The following is a 26,831-nucleotide window of genomic DNA, read 5'->3' as shown; positions in this document are numbered from 1 at the left end:
CATACAGATAATAATTGCAGTTTTTGTCTTAACTGTAATATTATGTAAACAACTGTCAAATTAAGGGTTAGAATTCAAAAAAAGAAATGACCATTTGGTAGTTAGGATCAGGACTGATGTTTTAAGTTTTAACTCGGTGAAGATAGACAAAAAAATAGTAATATTATTTTCCAGCAATTTCTGACACTTTGGTCCTCTAAAGAAAACAGAGCTACTATTTTAAAAGGGATGCACAAGGCTAAAACAAGTATTGTACACAAATAAAAGTTTAGGAAGGTAGAACTTTTAATCTACTTGTTTTGTTACCATTGCTTATACTTGTGTCTTCTTCTCAGGAGCAGTGTGGTCTAAAGGACAAAGAGCTTAGTTCCATCCTGGCCAAGGCGCATTCAAAGCGGGAGAGCGCCGCGAAGGGGATGCCTCACTACTGGGGCTATCGGGAGGAGATCAGCAGCACTGTGGAGCAGAGGGTGGCCCGTCAGAGGAGAGGCAGCGACCCTGCTGCAGTGTCCCAGCCCAGAGCCAGACAGCCAGTTCAAGGTGAGTCATGGAGAAGCCTCTAAGCACATGAGATCATCTCTCTAAGATCTTACTCGGCCCACAGACCAATTATAACCTCACGGAGAAGTTCAGCTTCTTGTTGTTAGCCACTTTTGCATTAGTGCCTTGTATTTGGTTTGAAAATCATGCAGACGTGCCCCCGAGACAGCTGTCCGAAAACAGCTGACACTAACCACGTCGCCACAACACTATGAAAAAAACAAACGGACGCAACCCAAAGGGGAAACGCCACTTAAGCCTAGCAGGGAAATCCCTTTACAAAGGCGTATCAAACAGCAAAATGTTACCTTCTGATTGGCACACAAAACCTGACGCCATGTCAAACAATAAGGCTTCCTGAAACACAAAAGACTAGGGATGTAATGATATACCGAATATCGCGGTAAATAAACGTCCCAATACCGTCGTGAGACCGCGATTTCAAATTATTTATTTATTTTTAAACACTTTTTTTTGTTTTAAACCTTTATTTAACCAGGTGGTCCCATTGAGATCATCGATCTCTTTTTCAAGAGAGACCTGTCCAACATGGCAGCAAGTAGGTTACAACATGAACATAAAACAACAGATAACACAAAAGGACATGGTATTTACAGGGCTACACCTAGAGACATTGACAAGTACCAACAGTATATTTATATCTCGCCCTGTCAATAAGCCTCACCTTCTTGGCAAAATCTGTATTATTTTTGAAGTGAAGACAATGCAAAGTTTGACCCACTGCTTCCACCCATGGCCAAAGCATATCTCTCCGTCCCACTGAGGTGGCGTTAGACCTTTTCGCTGTCCGTCATTTTGACAGACAGGATCGTAAAATATCCGTCATAATCCCTTATTACCCGTCGGGTCTGCACAGTTCACGAGAGAGCACGCCCGTGAACTGTCAACGGGGGGCCGGTGTTATGCCGTGTGTGCATGCACCTCGCGGGAGCGCGCACAGCAAAACCTCCCTGACATGTATTGATCTGTACGGCAAAGTACGGTTTGGAAACTATATCATTTCCTTTTGGAGGGCATGCATAACACGGCATAACACCAGAGCCTCGCTGCGGGGAAACGTTGGCGCTGTTCCGGGTTTGTTCTAATCTGTCAAAATGACAGACTGCTTTCAGATTTTTCCGTCATTGTTAAATAAAATATTCGGTTAGCGCGACCACTGCTGTCCCATCAGTACCAAGCGAGAGAGTTTTTTCCAGAGCAGGGGATATTGTAAATGCCCAAACATCCCAGCTTATAAATACCTGGAAATGTGGACATTCTCATATTCCTAAAAACCTGACTGATGACTAGTGAGTTTGAGTTGAGTTACTTGAAAAACTTAAGTGAAACTTGATTTATTTTATTGCAGGGTCTGATTATTAAATGTCCTTGTTTATTTGTGAGATGCAGTGGCACAAAGAAAATGCCTACTTTGTTTGGTAGTACTAGTAGGTACAAAAACACTGGTTTTCTTGTTCCAAGAACACTGTTGTCCGTTACTGTCACTTTGTTTTTGACACTTTAAAATACTGCTATCCTACTAAAATGCTGTAAAAATCAGATTTATTATGTAATAAAGAAACATTTTCCGAGTAAATACCGTACCGTGGACTTGTTATTGCGATATTATCGTACCGTTAGTTTTTGGTATCGTTACATCCCTACAAAAGACATGATGTGTCCCCCAGTGGCTGGACCACATCAACTAATCAGCTGCTCAACGACACCATGTGCTCTGAGCACCACACAAACTTTTAACCAAACTTTCTACAAAATAACCCGTCGGACGAGCCACCATGTTATGCCCTGGCTAGAAAGGCCACAACAAAGTGGGAGACACACCATATCAACGGTTAATAAAATATGTTTATTTAAGCAAACAATTCAAATTAACCAAATTAATGAAGTGCAAAAATGAGTAAAGCATGAGGTGTGGACGTCAGTGGTGTAAATGCAGGGTGAGGGTTGCATGGACGTGTATGTGTGAGGGTGTTGAGGTGCACAAAGTAAAGCAACTAAAGTAACAAACAGCATACTCAACAGAACCGGGTGCCTGTAGGAAAAAGCAGAGAGAGACAGAAAGGAGCAGAGCACCAGACACAGGTGCCCTGAGTTACTGCAATGAAGGCTGGGCACAGCACAGCCACACCCTCTCCAGATGAACCCACAGGGGCATCACAGTGTGTATGTCTTATACTGTCTGTCTAATCGGTTGTTAACCACCACATAAGCCGCCTTGAGCTCTGGCAAAGTGCCAGCGTCTGATCCGCTAACTCTGTTTACATAAGGCGTTTTTGTCTCTGTGTAGTGGTGCAGATCCGGCCTCGATCCAGCAGCCTGCCCTCCAGAGATACACAAGTGATGTCAAAACCTGCAGTCAAACAGTCCAAGACCCCCCAGCCGGCACCGAGGACCAAGACCACCACCCAACCCAAGACATCTACACCCAACACCAAGAGCACTCTGAAGACGTTCGCATCGAAGTAAAGAAAAACTGTGTAAAACATGGAAAGGCTTCTAGTAGTTTTACATTGATGTCTGAGAAAGTACTTAGAGAGCTGTGGGAGGAGGTAACATTCCATGAATAAAACCTAACTTTCAAGATTAACTTTGTACATTTAGAAAGGAACAATTTGATATGACCTAAGACTATAAATCATTTAGCCATTCTTTAACTCTAACCCGAACCCATTTATAATGAGCTAGTCTGAGTCTGGGCTGAAGAGTAGAAGGAAGAATAAGGTATGATTTAATATTTTATATAATTTAATAATTTGTTTCTGTGATTATTTAGGACCCCTCCTTTCAGTTCCGATGCTGAATCGGAAGAAGAGGACACAGACATGGAGGAGGAACCGCCCAAAAAAACGCAGAGGGGCAAATCCCCACAGCCCAGACTAAACCTGACCCAGATCAGAGCCAGTCCGGTCCAGTCAGTTCAGGCTCCATCCAGGACCTCATTCTCCTCCAACCCCCCGCAGACCAGGGGGTCGGGGGGCGGTGTCACCAAGACCACAGTCACAAAGATAGAGAGCGATGAGGAGGACGAGTGGTCGGACGTCAGCGAGCTGCAACAGATCGACCCCAAACGCCTACAGAGTTTCAAAGATCAGAACGGAAACGTGGAAAAGAGAAACGTTGGCAAAGGTAGCTTTATTCCCAGTCAGTTTAAACCATGCAGCAAATGAATGATAACTTCACTATGAAATCATTCAATTGGGACATTTAGCGTGGGCTTCTCTTGACCATTTATTGATTTGCATTATATGTCTATTGCAAAAGTTGATATTGCGATAACGATATATTTTTGATATATTGTGCAGCTCTCATTTCTTTAAATGTCTTTTTTTTAGAGAACAAAATCAGTGAATTGGCCAGAAAAATGGAGAAGCAGTTTGCAGAGCGATCTCTAAAGAAACCAGCAGGGGGCGTCAGCATCCTCCCGGAGAGGAAGGATGAGGTTCAGGAGCTCACGGTGAGAATCACTCTAATGGAACCTCAGTGCAACCCTTTGGTCTACTGGATGCTGGGGATAACGTGTGTGTGTGTGTGTGTGTGTGTGTGTGTGTGTGTGTGTGTGTGTGTGTGTGTGTGTGTGTGTGTGTGTGTGTGTGTGTGTGTGTGTGTGTGTGTGTGTGTGTGTGTGTGTGTGTGTGNAATGTGTTAAAGTTAAGTCATATATACACATTTAGGGATCCATTTCTACATTTACGCAATGCTTCCTGTCAACCAATGTGCGTTTGTGTGAATGTTAATTTGATAATTAACATTCACACAAACGCACATTGGTTGACAGGAAGCATTGCGTAAATGTAGAAATGGATCCCTAAATGTGTATATATGACTTAACTTTAACACATTTGTTGTTAATCTATTTTTATGTGAATACAATTGGGTTTTTTGCAGAGTAAGTAATGAGTATTTGAAAATGGCTCTGTATTTTTTGTAATAGTTTGTTGATATATATTAATATATAAGAGCTGTAATATTATAACAGGGCCCCTTTAAGCTAAACCTTTAAGTAGATGTTTTGGGTTTAGACAATCACCAACCCTTTTGATAATCAAGTCATCTTAGTCATTAATATTGCCCTATTACATATACGGGTAAAACTATAAAAGTTCAATACAAAAACTTCTATAAACCTGAACTTCTACTTTTATAGCACCATATTGGAAATGAAAATGATATCCTTGGTTACTTCAAATTGACAACGACAAGTGTTAAATTAAATTAGACACATGTGGTGTATTTTGCAGTGAAATTGCACAGCAGGCTGAGAAAGTAGACCTTAACATTGGGGTAACAATGCTACCATCAATTTCGAGGAGGGAAATTACAGTAATTTTCCTTCTGACATTCCTTTAGCGCCTTGATTCAGCGTCTGATGGAAGTGACAAACAGACCCTGTTTCTAGGAGACGACAGCAGGAAACATCAACCCTGCTTTGCAAAATTACCTGCTAGAAAATACAGATTGTATCACAGGCCTCCTCTCCAATGTCCTCGCACTGTGGAGGAGATTAGACCAATCTGGGTTTGTATCTGTGGAGCTGCCAAGGTGCGCTGCATGGGCCAACAGCTTCCTTTTCATCGGGGAACCAAGTGGAGAGAGTGTCCCTTTTGATTAAGGGTTTTGGACAGGGCTGTGGTGGGGGTCCGGCACAGGCTGGCGTGGTGCCGCGTTGCACTGCAGGTCTGAGGGCCCGCCTCCCTGTGGTGGAGAGTTCGCAAATCTACAGTCACACACGCCGCATGGAGCCCAGGCTAACGGCCAGAGTTGTCAGTTTACAGAAACCAAGGATGCTCAATGGCATCTAACAATATGATCACAATCTAAATGGAAGTGTACATTTCTACCATGAAGCAAAGGAGTACTGACTGCTCCTTGGTCATAGAAACATATTGTGAATCACTTTTTAAAATATTCAGAGGGAAAGATTTAAAGTGACTACCTAATGTTTGAGAATATAATTGGGAGGGATGAAACACTCTTTAATGGTCTCACATGTGACACAATGAAATGTGTTCTCTGCTTTTAACCAGGAGTCTAGTAATAGGAGCAGTGGGCAGCTATTGTACAGCGCCCGGGGAGCAATGGGAGTGATGGGGGAAGGGGGATGTCCGGTGCCTTGCCCAAGGGCACCACGGCAGGGCAGGAGGTGAACTCGGATCTTTCTAAGTAGAAGTCCATATTTAGGTCTGGTCGGGGACATGAACCGGCGATACGGCTCACAGTCCAAGCCCCTACTTACTGGGCCACTGCCGGAGGATGTTAATCTCAGTGTATCTGTCCAATGCTTCCTTCCTTCCCACACATGTCAAGAAGAATATTTTAAGAATGCTCTAAATAGGTAAGGCAGAAAAAGTAGCTAGCTTAGGTAATAATGTGGCTACAATGCTAGCAGCAGGAGAAACCATGATTCCTAAATATGTCTCATTTTGTTCTATCAATGATGTTTAAGGTACAGTGTTAGTATGGGTTTTGATTATTTATTTTTTGTTCCAATGTTCCAAACTTTCTGCTGCAGCCGTTTTGGTTCCCCATGCTTGGGTGTGTGCTGGATTAATTTCTCGTTTTTATGACACTTTAATCAACATAGGTACAAGCTTATCGGGGAAGCAATTTGTAAAATGTGCTTTTTCTTACGCTAAAAACAACAAATAAGAACAGTTACTTTCCCCAGTATAACCAGCGCCTGTAAGACATGATGAAAGAAGAGAGACCAATAAGCAGACTCCATAATCAGCAACAGGTCTATCGGAGACAGAAGGGGTCAGAATACAGACAGGGAAATGCAGCAACCCCTGACAAACAGAACGTTATACATAGAGATTAACGAAGGGGTGAGCAGCTGCCGCGCGGTCATGTGACCATCAGGTGATCAGTGACAGCAGCTAGTGGGCAGGTGAGGAGTCTGACACCACACACGGAGGAGGAAGAGGCCGATGTCGCCATGACAGCACCGCCATCTGCACACCATGACAGCACATGTGCAGCCTCCACCTGTAGATCTGATAACGATGAGGCTTTGTCACATTTAAGTAAAAAAATGCTGCGACTTCCCTTTATGTATGTGTACACGTTTTACCATCTTCCACACTCTGTATGTGCCTTATCCTCATTTATATTCCACTCAATAACCTGGAGAAGTAGCAGCAAGAGGCAGATCTTTCTCAAGGCTGTTAAGTTTTGGATAATTTTTCATTCTCTAACAGCAGCTGTAATGCCCCACAGTTCTTTTTCCCCTTTAAATGTCCCCGATTTCTCTTGTACGGCAGTTTTACATTTATTTGCTTCCCTTAACAGTGTCTCAGGCTGCTCATTTCCTAGAAATGCTCGGAAACTCCCAGCTCACCAGAGGTCCCACTGCAAAAAGTGAACTTTCTCAGCATCATTTTAAAATCAATACTAATTCCAATAATACACACACATCTGCAGTTGCATCAGACCGGGACCTCGCTGGAAATGAAAAAGACCAAAACAGATAAACAGAAATCCCACAGCAATCCAATCATAATTTCCAGGAAGCCTCAGTTCCATTATTGGGAGTCCTGTACATTGTGGATGAGTCAGCACTTCCCGGGGTTATTTCTCATAAGGCTCACTACGAGCGTTAGGGACCTCGTAAATATCCCATGCTGCACAGCCAGAACAACACAAGGCTCGCTTCGCTGCACAAAACATTAATGCAGATTCTTACCCATCAGGGATTCTGTTCAGATTTTAATCAGCGTGCCATTTGTGGAAAAGGTTTCTTTCGCTAAATCATATCTGGAGGAGGAGGGGGCCTCGCAGGTAAAGAGCACGCTGACACGGGGTGTTATCATCACCGGGGCAACACATCTAATGCCCAGCAGTTCGCTTCTGCATGGCCTTTAGAAAATGAGATATGTCTTGTCCTGACCCCATAACAATTCCTTCCATGTCCCCACCTCAATAAGGAATGGTGAGAGAGGTGAGCCCCAGACTAAACTCCAGCATACAGATTAAGTCTAAGAGGGCAAAGTGCAGGAAGAGGATTGAATAGAATACATACCAAAGTGCATGCTGGTTAAATCCCTTGATGGAGGGACATTTAAGGCAAAATAACAAAAGCTTTTTATCAGTGGAAGCTTAAAGAGAATCCATTACTAAGGGATAAATGTCTTTATTTCTTGCCTTTATGTCCATATAGAGCTGTGAATTCAACTGCGTCACGTGTTTAAGTCTGTTCCAGGGGTATATGAGAACCTATGTGGGATGATGACGGAATTGCAGGCACACACACACACACACACACACACACACACACACACACACACACACACACACACACACACACACACACACACACACACACACACACACACACACACACACACACACACACAATGCCAATTATTGACTTGACATGTTGGAATCTGTCCATGGTGCTGAAACGACTCGCAGCTCGCTTGAGGATTAACTCTTTCCTGCTGGCTTGGGAACTAAAATCCCCTAAATCATGGTTTCACACTTTTAGATCTGCTTTATAACTTTATAACACATATATACACCATAGTTTCTATTTGCACTATGCAGATACACTAGGGTCAGTCCTGAGGCTTATTTCTTAAAATATTACAATCATAACAGCATTAAAATAGAACCATAAGGAATAAACATATACAATGCAGATCAGTTTGTACTTTTAGGTCACTGTATTTAGTATATAATAAATTAAATAAGTCACTTGCAAATAAATCACAGTTGTTTACATAATTTCCGCTTTAAGTCCATATATGCTTTCTACATTATTGGAATTAATGATTTTCCATCAGCAGTTGTTCGAGGCCGCTCAAATTGCAAGTGTGTGTGTGTGTGTGTGTGTGTGTGTGTGTGTGTGTGATTAGAGATTCGATTGCGTCACGGGATAGGCAGCTGGGACAGATGACTGGCGCAGATGTAATGAAGTCAGCAAAAACAAAACCGGTAATCAGAGTTTTCGGTTTTCAAAATAGAAGCATTGCTTAACGTGTAGGAGTTAAATAAACTATTTGATTCGACTAATTAGCTTCTCCTCTCTGGTTAATGGCTCAGGGCAAAAAAAACGTGCCTTTTCAAAATAGGTATTAGAAGTGTATATAACTTTGGATTTTATGACACTTGAGAGCAAATTACATTTAGAAACATGTATGTACTTGTTTAATTACATATGATATAAAATGTCTGGGACTCCTATGACTATTACACACAATAATAAGACTTAACATTGACAGATTTGGGCTTGCTCTCCAATAAGAATAATGCTTTCAATGGTAACCTAGCAAACATTGCAACCAAACTAGGAATATTAATGTGAACCCACTTTATTTGATTAAATTAGATGTGATCTCAACAGAATTATGTTGCAATTAAGACGTTTATGTGATTAAATGCTTATTCAGATTCCAGATGTATGTAATTAGAAATATTGCTTTATTGCAATTTGGATGAGATACTCAGGATACGGTTGTTGTTTTCCTGACTAAATAAGAAATTTTGGAAAAAATGAGATATTTACCTTATGTATCCGATTTGTAAGGAAGCTGTTAAATGAGACGATGTGTGCGTAAAGATGTTAATGTGAAAGTGAAACGATGTGTGCGTAAAGATGTTATTGTGAAAGCCCTGACCGGAAGTCCGTGTGTTAATGTTGTCCAACTTGCCTCTCCTGGCTCAGATAGCGATCAGCAGTTGACTCTGGCAGGACAGCAGAGCCTGAACGCTCCTCAGGCGGGGATGTGCCGTTTCGTCGTGAAGTCTCCAAAGGCGCCAGTTTGACATATTCAAGGAAAAAAGATGCATAAATGTTCCAGGAAATAATTGCATGTTTTGCGTGAAAGCTCCAAGTTTCAGACCTGTTCTTGTGCGACGCCAGTCAAAGCTCTCCTGCAGGACATGTTTGCACAAGTCCAGATTGTGAGGGACAGGAGCACCGACAGTGAAGCGGCAGGATGAGACCCGGGGGAGAGGAACAACACTCGGACATCACGTTACCGTTTGTGCCGGCGGCGTGATTTACAGTTTTCCACCATGGAGGAGAAGTTCAACAGACTCATCTTCATCCCCATCGCGGCGGTGCTCTTCTTAATGATCGGCTACCAATATGTGTGCCCGGCGGACAGCAACACCTGCTACTTCAGAAGTGACGACAAGGGGCTATTCCAGCGGTACTCCTCCGGGTTTGAGTTAGTTTACACGGAGCCGGAGGCGGACGAGGACCTTCCCTCCAAAATAACATCCAAATTTAACTTCACAGAGCGGAACCTGGACAGGCACGTCGATTTCAAAATCCGAGGGGATGATGTGATGGTGTTCCTGCACATCCAGAAGACTGGCGGCACCACGTTTGGGCGGCACCTGGTGAAGAACATCCAGCTGGAGCAGCCCTGCGACTGCATGGCCGGCCAGAGGAAATGCACCTGTCACCGGCCCGGGAGAGCAGATTCCTGGCTCTTCTCCCGGTTCTCCACGGGCTGGAGCTGCGGGCTGCACGCGGACTGGACCGAGCTCACGAGCTGCGTGCCCACCGTGATGAACAAGAGGGACAAGAAGAGTGTCCAGAAGAACAAAAGGTGAGCCTGGGATACAGGTCAAGTCACTTACTAAACACATAAGGCCATTCACTCATTAATTTACTTGCTTTCTCATTTAGTCACACTCATTTGCTTACTCAACTCATTAGCACATTCACTCGCTAATATTCGACTTCCTCACTTGTTTACTCACTCATTCACTTCATCTTTCACTTATTAAATCAATTTCTCAATCTTTATTTCCCTCCCTCACTCATTTGCTCATTCCCTGTTTTTCAATTATTTACCGGAATCATCCATTATCCACTCACAGTTTCTCGCTCCCTCACTTAATTCACTCCCTCACCCAAACACAATTACTCACGCACTTTTATGTTTACGCACAGACCCATGTTCTTAATGATGAGTGTTGAATAAGATATAGAAGTGAAGGGATGCAGAATCCTTAGAGTAATTGAAACGATTAGTTGATTAATTGATTAATCAAATGACCGGACGACAGTTTTCATAATGCGAGTGGCAGTAGATTACAATGAGCTGTTAAGCTTATTTTGCTTACCTCCAGGCACTAAATCAAAGGTCTCTTCAACACTAATTTCTCCCTGGCTTCTAATTTCTTACATGTTCTGATTGGCATGTCATGCAGCACATAGAGGCGTTATAGTATAGAACTGCGGTGTTAGCACGTTCACCACACGGTCAAGCCGTCTCCTGAGGCACACTCAGAATCAGACAGGCCCTTCCTCCACCGAAGGTCCGTTTCAATTTCCTGTAATTACAGCCGTCATACAGCTAAGCTTAGGGGAGTAAATCACTTAAGAAGGGCAGGGTCCTCTGGGGTGTGCCGTGTTTGTGTTGAAGCCAATTTGGCAGTGTTGGTTCAGAGAGCAAATCTCCATATGTTCCAGAGAGCGGTAAAGGGAGCGCCTTTCGAGAAACCTTCCAACCCATTAGCCTTCCTCCGTGGCAGCCATCACACTTAATTTAACGCTTTTAAATAGTTTTGAAGAGACGCCGCGGACTGAGTCAATAACACTTGTCAGCTCGATATAATAGAAAGTGCAAAATCATAAGGCATTAACATTGGAAGTTGCTGGCTGATTGCGGACGCCGTTTTTCTTTCAAATCTGGGCAGTAATTTCCCGCTTCTAACGGTTGATTTGATCATTAAGGGAGGCGTTTAATGGAAGGTCAAGTTTCCACTCAGAGCCGATGAGTGGTGAATTAGACAGACTTTGCTGTGGTTTATCACAGCAGCAGACAATATAATATGACACTACACGGAGTACTCAGTGATAATGCAATACTTTATTGATCCGAAAGCAAACTACTTATTCTCTGGGTGCTTCCACAGGGAGGTCAGAGGTCACCTCAGCCCCTGAGCTGCTTTACAGATTCAACGTCTTGCTCAAGGACACGTTTGCATCTGCTGTGTATTGATTACAGGGATCATTCCTGGTTGATTTTCTTTCCACACTGAAAATACCAAGCAACCATCCCTTCTTTAAATAGATGATTAAATTAAGTCGTTTCAGATAAGTGCTTCTGACTACAGAGTACACAGAGCTTGTTTTGCACTATGTTGCCACCAGGTTTCATGTTGCTCTTTTATCTGAGCTGAAAGGCTTTTGTCCTGTAGCCCTGGGCGATGTAGCCCTGCATGCGTCTGTTTTTCTGATAGCGCATTTCAGCCTAATACCAAATGTAATCTGATCTACTCCCTAAATTCACTCTGCTTCTGTAGATTGGAGAATTTCAGCCTTTTTAGAAGTTAAAAGAGATTAGTCATTTTCCAATGCAACTATAATTCCCATTGCTTCCACCTGAGGTCCAATGACTTAGTAGTAGGCTGAACCGATTTCATGTACTTTACAAAGCACTCAACATTTTTTCCTTAGGCTGATTGTTAAACACAATCCAACTTAGTGAAGGCATGTTTTGAAGTATGAGTCTCGTCTTATACAAGTCACATATAGCAATGGGGATGCAGACAGTGAAGGATCAAACATCCTGGGAATGGATGACGCCCACACCTATCTGAAGGCTACATCCTACAGAGTCTTATCTCAGACCGTACACTGGTTTATTCAACTCCTGAGCACCACATACAGCATTTCTACATATCCATACCAATAAGTACATTTACTTAAATACAGAAGTACAACCCTGAGAATCTCTTTTGTCTGTTTCTTTATACTTCAACCTCATTATACACTAAATACAAATGAATCACGCCAATTAAAGGGTTTTTGGGCATCATAAAGACTGTATTTCTCCAGTTTAGTTAATTCCACTTCAAACTATGAAGAACAATGGGGCATTGACATTTCAGCTTTTTCAGTCAAGGTTACATTCATCGCTTCACGCAGATGTGATGTTATGTTAGCCACCAGAACTTGACCCACCAAAAAGGAATATTGTAACCATCTCTAGGGACCCAAACATCTGGCCTCCCTCCTTGTCAGTGTATCCATAAAATATTTATTTTACATGTAAAGATGAATATTTGACTCTTTTAATGCATGTTGTCCTGCTGGTCCGCTCTGTATACAGAAGCATCTGTCTGCTTCTGAGCACTCCATAGTCACCTTGAGATCACCTCTCTCCTACACACCACTAAATTAATCAACTATACTGTAGATTATAAAAACATAGGAATATGATTGTAGGAATGGTTAATAATGTATACATATCTCTGCTCTGAGTATGGTTTGATGACATTTGAAAGCCTTAAAGTAGAAAGTAGAAGAAAATCAAAGAATTATCACTAATAACTTATTGGTTTCAAGATCAATTGGCATACTGACATGCTTTAAAACGTAAAGCAGGAGACCTAGCAACCGATTTAGCCAATCAGCGGAAGGATATACGGATGACTACGGTACATTACACAATATATACGATTAATGAATTGATGATATATTCTCACTACCTGTCTGCATAATAAATCAAAAATCAAATATGTCTTTGTTCTTAGATGTTGAAGTTGGGGTTGCTAATGAAATAAGTAATATATCACTCCTGACATCAGTTAATAGAAACAGATTTCTCCGGATATATAACCACCTATAATGGCCCTTTTACATATCCTAGGCCGCTGTTCATTTATAAGGATAACTATATTCACTAAGGTTTGTTGTTCCTTTCCTTTTAATGTTCCGTCCTGTCTAACATGTGCTGCACTAACTTGTATCTCTCCTAATGTCTGGAAATTTCCCTCCAGATACTCAAACTTCAGTGAACAACACATTCAAGTAGTATCTGATAGGATCGCCACTGGTCCGAGGCTCCTGTGGGGCTTTGCTCGCAGCATGAGGCTACAGCATTCACATCGCAGCAGGATACACAACTGCCATACGGGCCTGATGTCAAACCTACTCCAATTTCCAGACTGCCCTGTTCATCCTCGGACTCACACCGAGCAGTCAGAGAGTGTAACCTTATTACTGACCTCATTATTTCAGATTAGAGCGAAGAATGCAGTCTGGCCAACAGAAAGATATGCCTGAGTCTAATAAGCCCGGTTCTTTCTAGTCACAGTTAAGGTGGTTTTAGCAGTTAATTTGACAAAATCACCCTATTACTGGTGACGATAATGGCATTCAAATATGCAAAAATATGCTGACAAGGTTAAGTAGTCACACAGGGATGGTGAGAAAGATGATGTTATCACATAGCAGTATTCAAGATATTCTGTCTTTGCTCAAGCTAAACCATTTTCCACTGAGATTCTTACTACTATATAATGGGAGAAACATCTAATTGCACGTTTTGACATGAATCTCCCCTTTTAGTCACAGTGAGTCCGTTTAAATCCTCACCCAAACAGAGCTGTACGCACAGATTTCAGAGAGGAAGGCATGTTATATTTGAAGATGTCCTACGCCTGATGCAGTGTCTCTTAAACGCTTTAGGCGTAATACTGCCCTTTAACTGTCAGCGTTGCTTTTGACTGTAATGTCAATCTTGAAGCTTACACCTCAAGTTCATTCAAGCTGCTGACAGCCACGCATTATTGTAAAAACTCAATGTGACAAGAACGCTGAATGACACAAACTATTCAACCTTCAGTCGCCCGGAGTCCTATTATAAAACGGATCCCAGTGGATCTGTGATGCCTTAAAGTAAGACTATTAAAGCGTTTAGTGAAAGAAATGGCACATTCCTCTAGAAATGAAAAGTTATAAGCAGCGAAAAGTATCCTTGCTCAAGGTGAACACTACTCTATGACACTGTGATGATACCGTTAGCTTAATGCCAAACAAAGCATTTAGGATTATCCCATAATTACTTGTAGCCAAAAGTTAGACTTTGTTCCGGGAAGCTAAAAGAGGAAGATGTCCTCAGATCGGTGACTTGCATTCCGTACATTTTAGCAGGATCTTCACCTCACTGCAGTTCTGATTCGTCACTCCTCGTGGGTGGGAAGGTATGTACAGTACCTGACATCAGAGTTTTATTTTTGGCAGGGGTGAATGTACAGGTCTTTCCCTATGCTGCAGCCTGATGCTGTGAGGTAGGCAGATTTAAAGCATTAATGTCTCTTCAGTGAGCATTTAGTCACCTTCCTGTTTGTCCTTACACAACACTGGCTTAGCGCTCTGATTGATGCAAAAGCAATGATATCAAATGTTAGGTATAGATGTGTGTCACTGTATGTGTCCTCACACTAAAAACAACATATCCTCACAATCCTGTCAATGACGTCTGGCCTAGTTAAGATACATAGAACATGAATTGGCATATTGTTATTTATACCACAGTCTAGAGTGCCAATATCATGGGTAATGTGACGTTTGCCTAACAGCAAAAAGGTGATGTATTTGCCTTGTCTTTTGGTTTATAGTTTTAATTTATTTGAATCTAAAGATAAATAATACAATATATTGATAGCGTTACATTTCAGGATATTATCTAATTCTTTTTACTTTGAGCTTACACATCTTGACAAACATTTACACACTGCATTACATTTTCCTGTTTCTTCTTTTAGATTCAATTATAATGAATTTCACTTATAACACCCTCTTTTTGGTACATTTTTAGCATTGGACACACTTTGTTGTCAGCATGTTGGTGGCGTCCTGCTGTGTTCATGTGCCATCTTAAGATACAAGAGATCTTTGATGCGTAGAAGTAATTGAAACACTTATATTCCAAATCTGCATTTAAACCTAAACCATGAATAAATAACAGCCTAAGCCTAGCTGTGCAGTCTATTGAATTATAAGGACTTTTCTAAAACCTTGTTCTGCAAGCACTGGTGGATTTTGATGTTCTGTTTACAGCTTGTGTTGACACACTTATACAGTTAGTGAAGTCTTGTGGGAACATTTCCAAAGATCCTGCTGGTAATTACCACGGTTGCTATGTGAAAACATTTTGTACTTGGCAGCAAACAACCATCGATTTGTGTCAAAAATACACACCTTTAGTTTAACACCACAGGCTAAATGCCCTACTTGCTAGAGAACTTGTTTTAGTTAACATACCCAGATTTAGCTAATAGTACATGTGAGAAGCCAAAGACTCCACCATGTTGTCTTGTCACAGAGTTAATCCTATATTCCACTATACGGTTTAAACATTACATTACATGTTACTTGTTAGACGCTTTGATCAAAAGCAACTTACATACTCAATACTGTTTGCAATCCCCACAGGAGCAATTTGAGGTGAAGTGTCTCAGGGACACAACAACATGCTGACTGCAGTGGGGTTTGAACCAGTGGCCCCCTGATCCCAACACCAACGCACTAACCACTGCGCCACACGCCTCCCAAACCTTTGTACATCTTGTTATCAATCCCACGCCTCATTTGCTGTTTTTTTTCAACTTGACAATCTATTCTTTTTAATATATGCTTTCTTACTTCACCACTATTTAGACCTTTATAATGACATGCATCTCATGAGTATGCAAATATTTCTTGTAATTTTGATTTCAGTATTAACATTTCTTTCATGATTTCAGATACAATCTCATAATGTTAAAATGACAGTGAAAGAAAAGAAACAAATATCTAATCATTAAAAAGGGAAAACAATTCTGTTTCCAAATGTAATTATTTAAAAAACTAGATAAGGATATTCAATCATGATAAAGAATGTTTTCTGGTCATTCAATTATAGTGACAAATAAAAAGTAAAAATGTGTGAATTAAAGCTTTTTATTTTGTTATTTTATTTAGTAATTAATTAAATAATACAGGCCTAGCGTCTAATATACAAATCTAAAATATCACAAGTAAACAGAAAGTGAATAGTATATTATATTTTGTATAGCAGCAACACAAACAAGAGGCATTGCCCAGGCCTTATCAGCTGTTAGACACGTGCTGCTGCCAATGGCTGAGCTGCATGAAGCTCAATACTTTGTACTATTGTAAAGTGATACAATGGATCAATTGACTGACATGTTGTTTCTGTCAAGTCAACCCCCTTCATGACAGAGAGCAGCATGTCGTATTCTTGTGGGAAATGTGAGATATTCAGAGGATATTGGTAATCTCTACACTCCTTAGGGGGATTAGGGACAGTCGAAGACTACCGTTATTATACGGGGGAGGAGGAAGAGGGAGATTAATCCAGAAGTCCGGATTTATTCACAGACCTGTCGACTGGATTGGAGATTTCTTTTTACGAAAGAGTGCGTTTGTTACGAGAGAGAGAGAGAGAGAGAGAGAGAGAGAAAGTATCACATGGAGAAACGTCATCATTATGTGCTATCCATCAAACTGCCTCACGGCTTCTGTAATGGGACTTTCTGTAGGATAAGTCATCATGGATCAAATCTCTTTCATATGATCTATGTGCGCCTTATATAATATATGGGATATACAGTAGCATGCTGTACCTTGCTGCTAATTCACAGTGAAGGACACATGCCATGACTCGATGTCAACGTGCTGGAAGGAATCCTACAGCACGGTTTTCAAACCTTCACATATTGCTTAAAAGTGAAAAGACTGCCTTTCAGAAATTCCTCAGTTGTTTGTGTGGGTAGATGTGACCTTTGCAGAGTGCAGTCTTCCATTTATCCTTTCCATAACTACATGGACCTCGAAGACTGGCTGACACCTCACAAAGCTGCAAAGATTAAGATGTCAAGGAAAGGTTAAGGCTAAGACGGTAAAGCTACTAAAGCTGCACACGGCAGGCTGTTGGATGAACACCACGATGTTGTGTGAAAAAACACCTGAAACGCAGCACGTTGTGATATAAAGATGGAAGAGTCCGCCCTGAGAAGTCTGTATTCAACGATGATTGATTTTATTTGTTTAAATGTATGTTTTCTGCTGCTCCTCCAATAGTCTATCACCTAGTTTTCAGTAGAACCACATCTTCACACCGTCGCTGCCCGGACACCTCCTCCTTCTGGTTCTCGGTTCCCTTGTCTCCCTCCCTGGGGCTTCTCCTTGATCGCCTAAAATAGCATCTCATATCTGCAACCAAGGAAGATCACAGTGCAGTCTCCTAGCTCATCATTTCTCTCCTTACTCTCTGTAAAGTCACCTGATAGATAACAGCCTGTTTTCCCTTTAACTGGGTTATGCTGTTTGACATTAACTAGGAATGTCACGAGAACCATGCCAAAACACGGAATAAGTGATAAAAGAAATCAAATATCACAATATTTCTGATAAAATACTTTGATACTGCGATGAAAAGTACAATTTTTTTACGATTGCTTCTTTCACAAAATATTTACACATTACAATATTTTGATAAATAATCGTCCATACAGATATAATGAGGAAAGCCGGTAAAAAGCAACAAGTCTTATATGTTCCCCCTATAATGGCCCGGACACGGAGCGCATGTTGTAGGGTTAGGGTTACATTGGACCTGTTGTTTTATATTTGTGTTTTACTGCTGTAGGGAAATGGGTACCGACACGTTGAATTTCAGAGCTGTTAGCATCGATTACTAACCTTCTGATATTCCTACTGATGACGAATCATTTGAAAGTGTCCTGTGTTTGTGTGATAGTGATCCCGCTGAGATGGGGATGGATATCATTCTCCCTGTAATTGGCAGACAGACATTAAATGAGTACAAGAAAGAGAATCAGAAGAGTGAAATGGATCCCGCTTGACCTCTTGTGTTCCTGAGACTGATATGATGAGACTCCTCTGTCTGAGCAGCTTCACTCCCTCATCAGTCCAACATCATTTAACATGCAGACCTGCTGTTACTCAACCTGTGCCATTCTTCCTTCCTCTGCTCTGTCTAATAGCTCTTCCCATTTGTTACTCTGTAATTTTGTTCACGTTGAAAACTCAACCAGGCTCACATTTCATCTGCTTAGCCAAATGCAGCGTCTCCTTCCTGGAGAGAGGCTCATTCAACACTGCACCAAAAACATTTGAAGGAGAGTTTGGTTCATTTTTGGGTTTATTTGGTGCCAAATTCCGTTATTTCTTATGTTTATATCCCATTAGAATGACATTTAATGTCCATTGTCCATAATCTACATTAAAGTTTGGAAAAATACATTAATTAGGCATTTAAAAGTCAAATCCTAAACCAATCTGCTGTTTATTTAACCCTGGTTTAATTGACAGTGGCCTTATAAGCAAACAACCCCTCAGCTGTTGTCAGATTAAACCAGATTAGTGTTTAGAAAGTGACATCACAACCACCTTTTACCGACTGGGCCTCATCCACCAACTAGTTCAACAAGCTCAGAGGAACAAGCACACATCCTGAAATCTCAACACGAAAGAATAATAATAATATATACCTTTCACAAGTTCCTAATCAATTCCATTATTTCATCAGAGGTGACCAAGATGCCAGCAATGACTTTAAAAGAGGTTTCATTTTACAGTGTTGTTCCTGGGTGCTTGTTGTCTTCTGTTGGACGTGTGAAGCAGGTATTATCAATAGCAGAGGAGCATTTCAAAGCAATTTATTTTTCCCCGGACCGTAATTGTCTGTTAAAAGCAATGGTTAAGGAATCCCTCGCTGACACAAACACCTTTCAAATGGATCAGCTCCAACTGTGCGTTATCAACACCCCGACTTGGTGTGAAGTCGATGTGCAGCCCTGTGCTTGTTCTCAAACCGGCGTCTTTTAGAAACAGCTTCTAAAGTGATTCTTCATTGACGGCGCTATTGGAGCAGTGTGAGGGAAACGCCTCATACAACACACATGATGTATTTTCACTTTGAAAGAAGATGAAATAAACAAGATTGTTGTCGATCCAGACGCTTTTTGTCGGGGGCAGCATAAATAGTTTTGTCCTTGATGGTAGTGAGTGAATTAACCAGGCAGATATTGATCTTTCGCTGGGAGTTTCCTCTCTATTATCTGATGGTGATTTAGAGAGTGAGAGAGAGACAATTGGCGAGTGCGAGAGGGCGATCAATAGTGTCTTCAGGTTTGCCGTATGGAGAAAGGTGACAGGCAGCGAGAAGGGCATGAACAATACGCCGTATTGATCAGAGGCATAAGCTGATTTCACTTTAGGAACAAATACACATGATCCCACACAATCGCTGCTGTGGGTCGGCCATGATTATGCCATCATGTGTTGATCATAAATTAACTAATAGGTTATGATGGACTAATGAGTACGAAAGAGTTAGCTCCACCTTTACCAGCTGTCAAATAAAAATAAAGTACATTTTATAATTATAATCCAGTGATATAATATATATTATTCTGAAAATGGCCATGCTGCCCAATTTATTTTAAGTGCTAATAAAGGTGTACTTTTACTGAAGTAAAGATTTCCCTTTACGATATCCTGCATAAGGAATCCTCAGACATTTACGTATCAAGAATAATTATAATAATAATCTGACCCTTCCTGTGTCCCTGACACGAGTAAGGAGAGAGCTTTGACATTTGCTGCTCTTTGTCAGTAGGTCACGATGAAAGCACAGACGGGGTTTCATGGACACTTATTGATCGGGCTGTCTTGCGGTCAGCTGTACAGATAGATGACAGGCACAGCGGAGGAAGAGCCTGAGCTGTTTTCCAGGAAGTACAACAAAGGCCGCTTTGTGAGGCGCTTGTGTGTGTCCATCCATCTCCTGCTGTCCGTTCAACCCGCTGAAAATGGCGGGGTAATTCACTTAGCCTCACTGTGGACGGCCATTATCTGTGGGTGGTGTGTCTGTCTGCGGGGGGGTTCTGCCATGATATCATCATGGCACTCACTTAACTATAAATCACAGCAGAGTGATATCTGCCGTCTGGCGATAATTGCTCAATTGCGGACCTTTAAAGGCCCTGCACTCTTTGCTAATACAACTTCTCTCTGTGATAATATCATTTTCCACTTTAGCAGTCAACTCAAAACAATCACGGCAGCACAGAATGTGAAAGTTCCATATTTAACATCCAATTTACAGCACATTAAGAACGAAAGGACCCATCACTTTTGGTAAAAACGACACCTTTCCTAAGCATAGTTGGATAAAAACCATTCATGTATAAAATTAAATCATTAAGTCCTTTCCTGTAGTGTGTTATATAGGTTCAATATTATTAAACAGTAAATATATTATATTTTTCAAGAGGCTAAATGGTTAAATAAGGGTCATTGGTATCAGTTTGTAATTACTAAACTGCTAAATACAATCTTTTGTTTCTGTTTTAAGAAATATACAAACTAAATAAAGTAGTAAATCCAAGGGACACTGATCACTCTGGTTGTAGTTTCTAAAAGGGAATTTTCCAGAGCAGCATCGCTATGAAACACCCTTGAATCTGAATTCTTTATAAAGCTGTTGAATGAACGCCTCAAGGAAATAAACTGCAGCCTTGAGGAATGAAATAAATAAAATGTCGGCTTTTTATTCAGGCTTTATATTTGGTTGCTGTCTCTGACATCCTAAGGTCACAGCACGCAAGATGAACATTTTCAATTTCCCTTTTATCGATGTTTTCATTTTGAAAAACTTTTAGAAAATAGCTGAAATTCTCCCCGCGCTGACTCCTGACTCTGAATTCAATAGATAAGAGCGGAGAGTTGTGTTGGCTGGTTGAAAGGTTTTCGCGCAGCAATTTCTGAAGCGTCTTTCGTGGCAGATCAGAACGATGCAGAAGCACGAAAGGTTCTGGAGAAGAAAAAAAGTCATTACCAGAGGAAGCGGGAGCAAATTGGTTTGACAAAGACAAACATAATTGCACATATGTAGGATGTTAAATGCTATAGCTGCTAGGTTTGCAATGCTTTCTATTTCATTACCCTCCACCACCCTCAGACGCACTCAATGATGTTTTTCATTTACACCCTAATCACACCTCATACTTCCAGCTCTGTGGTATTTTTTCAGTTCATATCTTCTTCTTTTTTAACAGCAGCAGGATATGAGAAATGTGATTTATAGTTTCATCCTCCTCCACTTAGATGAAAATGTGGCTCAGACAGTTTCTTCAACCTCTGTACTGTAATTCAGTTGAAGATGTTGTTCTGGAAAGGAAGGTTGAAGCTATTTTGCTGAAATAAAGCTCACATCGTCCATGCAAAGGATAACAGTTCATTTATATTCTATGCTCAGCTAACCGCCTCTTGGCAATAGCTTAAGAATAAGCAAACAGACCATAGTCTGTATCAAAGAAGTGGACATAGTCACCGTGATTTCCCACATTTCTTTGTTTACTACAGTTTTCAAGCCTTAAGTTTTACTGTTATGGACGTGGCCATCTTGTTCTTTTGGTATTTCAAGAACTACGAGAGGGGGACGCAACTGAACGAAGAATGAGACATTTTTGGGCAACCAAAACATTTAACTTTCATTTCAACACACTGTGTAAGTGTTCAGGTTGTCATATGACAACACCCATACTGAGGACACTGGTAGCGACCTGTCAATCATAATGTAACACCCTTAGCATACCCTGATGGGAACATCATTTACTAAAGAGACCTCATGCTGTATCGAACAAGAATTGAATAGAGATTGAGAACATAAGAAATGTTAATACAATGTTTACAGAGATAATACATCAAGTAAGAGGTAGGGTCATTTTCTCCTAGACTTTTAGAGAAAATGCAGGTTATAGGCCATTTCCCAATGTCTTGACTTTTCAGATCTGAAGGTTGTGACACGAGAGTTGTATCACCCTTTAATAACTTTCAGGAAAAAAAAGGAATCCCAATATATATTCCTAACGTACATTATCGCCATTTTATCGTACAATTGTTTTTGTCTCTCTGCAGGAATTTCTACTACATCACGATGCTACGCGACCCCGTGTCACGCTACCTCAGTGAGTGGAAGCACGTGCAGCGCGGGGCCACTTGGAAAACTGCCCTCCATATGTGCGACGGCCGCTCCCCCACCGAGGACGAGCTCCCCGCCTGCTACAGCGGGGACGACTGGACCGGCGTGCCCCTGATCGACTTCATGAGCTGCCCTTCGAACCTGGCCAACAACCGGCAGGTGCGCATGCTGGCCGACCTCAGCCTGGTGGGCTGCTACAACATGTCGTCGGTGAGCGAGCTGGAGCGAGGCCAGGTGCTGCTCGCCAGCGCCAAAGCCAACCTGCTCAACATGGCTTTCTTCGGCCTGACGGAGTTCCAGCGCAAGACGCAGTACCTGTTCGAGCGGACGTTCGGCCTGCGCTTCATCCGGGCCTTCACGCAGATCAACAGCACGCGGGCCGCCAGCGTGGGCATCAGCGAGAAGGTGCGGTGGCGCATCGAGGGGCTGAACGCTCTGGACGTGGAGCTCTACGAGTACGCCAAGGAGCTGTTCCTGCGGCGCTACCAGTACAGCCGGCAGAAGCAGCACCAGGAGGAGCGGCTGAGGCGGTGGCAGGAGAGGCAGCAGAGACAGCGGCTGCACAGGACCTATCTGTCCGAGCTGTGGAGACTGGGAGGAGGAGGAGGGGAGGAGGAAGAGGAGCAGATGAAAGGGCTGGAGGAGGTAGCTACCACCGAGGACTACAGCAGCCAGGTGGTGAGGTGGTGAGGAGGTGAGGAGGACACATGGGCGCCTGTTTGATTCATCGTGCTTTACGGCTCCTACACACGGCGGTGTACGTTGTCGCTTGCCGGCGGGGGGGGCTGAAACTCGACCAACAACCAATCACATGAATCTCCCGCCCCAGACACACAAGCACGCCGTTTGATTGGCTAGAGCTTGCACTGGCATATGATTCGATTGGCTGACGCCTCGGCAAAAGTAGAACATTGCTCTACTTTTGCAGCGAGCACCGCGAGAGAAGCTACGCTTTGCTCCCACAATGCAGTTCGGCGAATCGTGACGTCACCCCATTCAAAGTGAATGGGCAGAAGCGTTGAAGCGGCAACGCACGCCGCCGTGTGTAGGGGCCGTTACTCTCCTCCCCAGAATCTGCCAAATCCTCCTGCCCTCATAGCTCTTTGTTGGACTGCCGAACGGTGTCTTAATATTTATGATGGATGTATTTGTCATGGCAACATAAACATTTTGTATTTTTTTTTTTCTATGGCTACTTTTGGGACTGTAGATGTGAATTGTGTTTATTTATTAATTAGCAATTGCTTTGAATTGTCTCAAAGTGGTGAAAACGTTTCTTAAAGTTCGCTAACAATTAGAAAAAAATGGCTGACTTGAAGGATCCTCTGTGTAACGTGTGTGATCTAGTGTGTTGATCAGTGAAATTCTGTAGTTACTCTGTTGTGTTTGGCTTCATAAGAATATCAAAGCACAAACTTGGCAATAGTCTTTGGTGTGTGTTTTTTTCTTGGACTGCTGCAGTATACAGACATCGCAGGAAAGGTGTTCAATGAAAATAATGCAGTACAGTCACGTACATTTGACTCTCTCTGGTACGCATGTGTACATGAACGTGTTCCACCTTGCTTCTTTTTCACAGCATGTTCTCACCATAAAAAATCTGAAATCTCCGTGCCGTGTGCCAACTTCTTCCATATCCACCACGCACGTACAGACACACTGACGCACATCGAGGGGAGCTGTCAGAGCGGGATTCAGCACTCCTACATCACAGGGAGAGAGCATCAGTATTTCCACCATTAGGGCATTGATCACAGGCTCTTGCTTCTAAATTGATCGTTTAAAGTTCAATTGGCCATGACTCTGGCATAGCAGAAAATAGAAGAAACCAATTGGCTCCCTACTCTTCATAATCTCACAAACATACAGCACTGCGCTCCATTTGCAACCCGCGAGAAAAAACAATCCCTTTCAACACATTTATGCAGAAAGAAAATGTTAGGTGCTGGAATGATTTATATTAATATTGTGTTTCTGGAAAATTGCGTCGGTAATAAGCACTTCCCCAACGCTCCGTGCAGACGTTTTTTGTTCGTGAGATGGAAAATAAGGATGAGGAGGAGATCAGTCAGGAGGCAGGGGAGGAAATGACTATGTCCACAGACAAAAATAGCCACTCCATCCCCAGCCGCAGTCTCCATTCTACTCGCACAGCATGTAGAAAGATTAGAATTATATAAGCCTGTGATAATGAGGTTGCATGTGTACTGAAGCGCACATAAACGTGAAAAACACCTTAAAATGTTACATTAATGCCATTTGATATAAAAAGTTTGATATTTGCACAGCTTGCTAATTGTTTTGTGATATGAACCATAAAGCAGGATTTGACATATGGCTTCCAAGATACAGACACATAGCTTCTTTATCTACGGATGTCTCTCTGTTGACAGGGGGAATTTGTTCCGGGAGGCTTGAGTTAGATGATCACAAACAGATTTGAGTCCTGGTAGTAAAACATTTTAGACACCAACCTTGTGGTCTGCAGTGTTCTCTGTCCAGCAGCATAGAGCAGAACATGTTTAGCTAACGGGGAAGGTGAATGCTTCTGCAAGGAGAATTCAGCTTAGTGCTCACAACCTCCGAGTCTTTCACAGATAGCTGCAGGAAGCGTTGTCGGGCTGTAAAATCATTTAACACACCGTTAGGGAGACAAACAGCAAAGCATGTGTATTGTTAGTATCTCCATCAAAAGTGTTGGGCACTGAGGCAACAAAAGAAATCATTCAATCAATCATTAACACGGAAGAATTGACCTCTCAAGAAACAAGTTAAATGATCTTTTGTGTCAATGAAAAACGTTTTGATAAGTTTATCTAAACAACAAATACATATAGACAATATAATAATCTATTATCTTACACATTTGACTTTTATGATTTTTGAACCAGGCAAAAATAATGTCAAGCTAACGCTAGACTAAAAAGAGCTAGCTACAAAACTACCTGTCTCCACCATTCAACAAAAAATAGAATAGTGTTTTACATGCAACTTATTGTTTTTAAAACATACAACAGCTTTATCTTTATGGTTAAGAAACATAGGTTTAATGTAAAAACAAAGAAAGACAATTCTGTATCAACAAAAAATAAACAAGGATAAAGTGACTAGAAATAGCAATAGCAAGTTAGCAAAATAGCATGTGTATACATTCCTTTTACAGGGGAAATTCAGCGTACTTTACATAATTAAAAACAAAAAGGACCATCTATAAATGATTATCGTGATTACAGCTGACAAAGGAAACCACAGCCCAGGAATGCTAACTCACTTCCTGGTTGTATGACTAAACATTCTATCAATAGGAACAAACTAATCTATGGCATCATTTCTCAGGTCAATTATACTGACGTGTGGAAACACTTTACATGCACTTCTAAGAACTTTAATTTTAAAATAGTTTTATTTACATTTCAGGCAAGATGAGAGTAACATCTATGTCACTTCCGGGTGAAAATTACGGCCCCGCCCACTTTTGGGGGAAAACAACGCGTCATTTGAATGGCGGTCAATACAGATTCTGAAGTTTTTGCCAATCCGATCAGAATTTTTTGAAAACCGTGAATTTTTGGATCTTCAAAGAGCCCGATTACGATGGCCAGTCAGGCAAACAATTACATTCAATCATTTATTAATCGACAATCGGGCCCGATATATGGTTACATTAAAATCAGTAGGCGAAGCTGTCATTTCGCCAGCTGTTACTCTCATGAGCGAGGCGGAAAATAATAGTTTTATCATGCCAACAAGCTGCTGTGTCGTTTATTGCACCTCAAACATTGTCAGCGTGACCTGGTGTGGCGTTTCCTGAAGTTCGGCTGCCGGTTCATCGTGCAGTGCTTGACGAGTACGTACACTCACCGTATTGAGAGGAATGTCGTCCGCCGCCATCACACATAAGCAGTAAGTTTTCTCCGTTGTTTGGCCTTCTGTCTCTTCTTGTCTGAGCACTATATTGTGAGTATTTATCGCACACGCAAAGGGTAAAAGTGAGAGCAGGGTAGCCTTTGTACAGAACGTGCCATGCCCGATTAGTTCGGTAACTCACAACGACGCCTCTGTAAAAGCACGAAGAATTATCGCAAAACAATGCAAGGAGTGGAGCAAAGCGAAAGAGTACGTGACTAAGCGATCGACTTTTCCCGGTTAGTCTCACTAAATAAACCGAGGCTGGTTGCGATACCCCGGCTGAAGGTTTGTACAAACTTAGCCGGTACGCGAGCCGGCGCTTTCCTGGTTTATTCCCGCACAGTGCCTGCTGCCAAGCCGCTATGTGGTTTTAACTCACAACCCGCCTGTCCCGTGCGAAGCAGCAGGCTGGAATTGTGGCTGCGGCTATTAGCCGGACCACACAGGCCCGGAATTGTAGATGCAGTGAAATGCGGGACCGGTGAAACCCCCCCTTTTGTGTGCGACAGTAACTTACCTCTAGCTACGAAGCTTCGGTGTCTCGAGAAGAAAATGACAGGAAACAAGAATCTCCTATCATTCTTGTTGCATGAGACCTAA

General features: G+C 42.0%; 1 protein-coding gene across 1 annotated transcript in view; it reads left to right on the top strand.

Moving 5' to 3' along the window:
- Positions 1-26,831, top strand: part of dzip1 (DAZ interacting zinc finger protein 1) — a 38,178-nt gene that overhangs the window by 7,392 nt on the left and 3,955 nt on the right. Inside the window, exons 14-19 of the mRNA XM_010776391.1 lie at positions 336-540; positions 2,849-3,023; positions 3,335-3,687; positions 3,894-4,015; positions 11,637-11,644; positions 14,843-14,848. Coding sequence (XP_010774693.1) covers positions 336-540; positions 2,849-3,023; positions 3,335-3,687; positions 3,894-4,015; positions 11,637-11,644; positions 14,843-14,848 — 869 coding nt within the window. The remainder of the gene's footprint in view (positions 1-335; positions 541-2,848; positions 3,024-3,334; positions 3,688-3,893; positions 4,016-11,636; positions 11,645-14,842; positions 14,849-26,831) is intronic.

This window comes from Notothenia coriiceps, unplaced genomic scaffold (genome assembly GCF_000735185.1).
Source record: "Notothenia coriiceps isolate Sejong01 unplaced genomic scaffold, NC01 NC01_scaffold00000339, whole genome shotgun sequence".
In the NCBI taxonomy this organism is placed as follows: Eukaryota; Metazoa; Chordata; class Actinopteri; order Perciformes; family Nototheniidae; genus Notothenia; species Notothenia coriiceps.
This window is presented reverse-complemented; position numbering and strand designations above follow the sequence as displayed.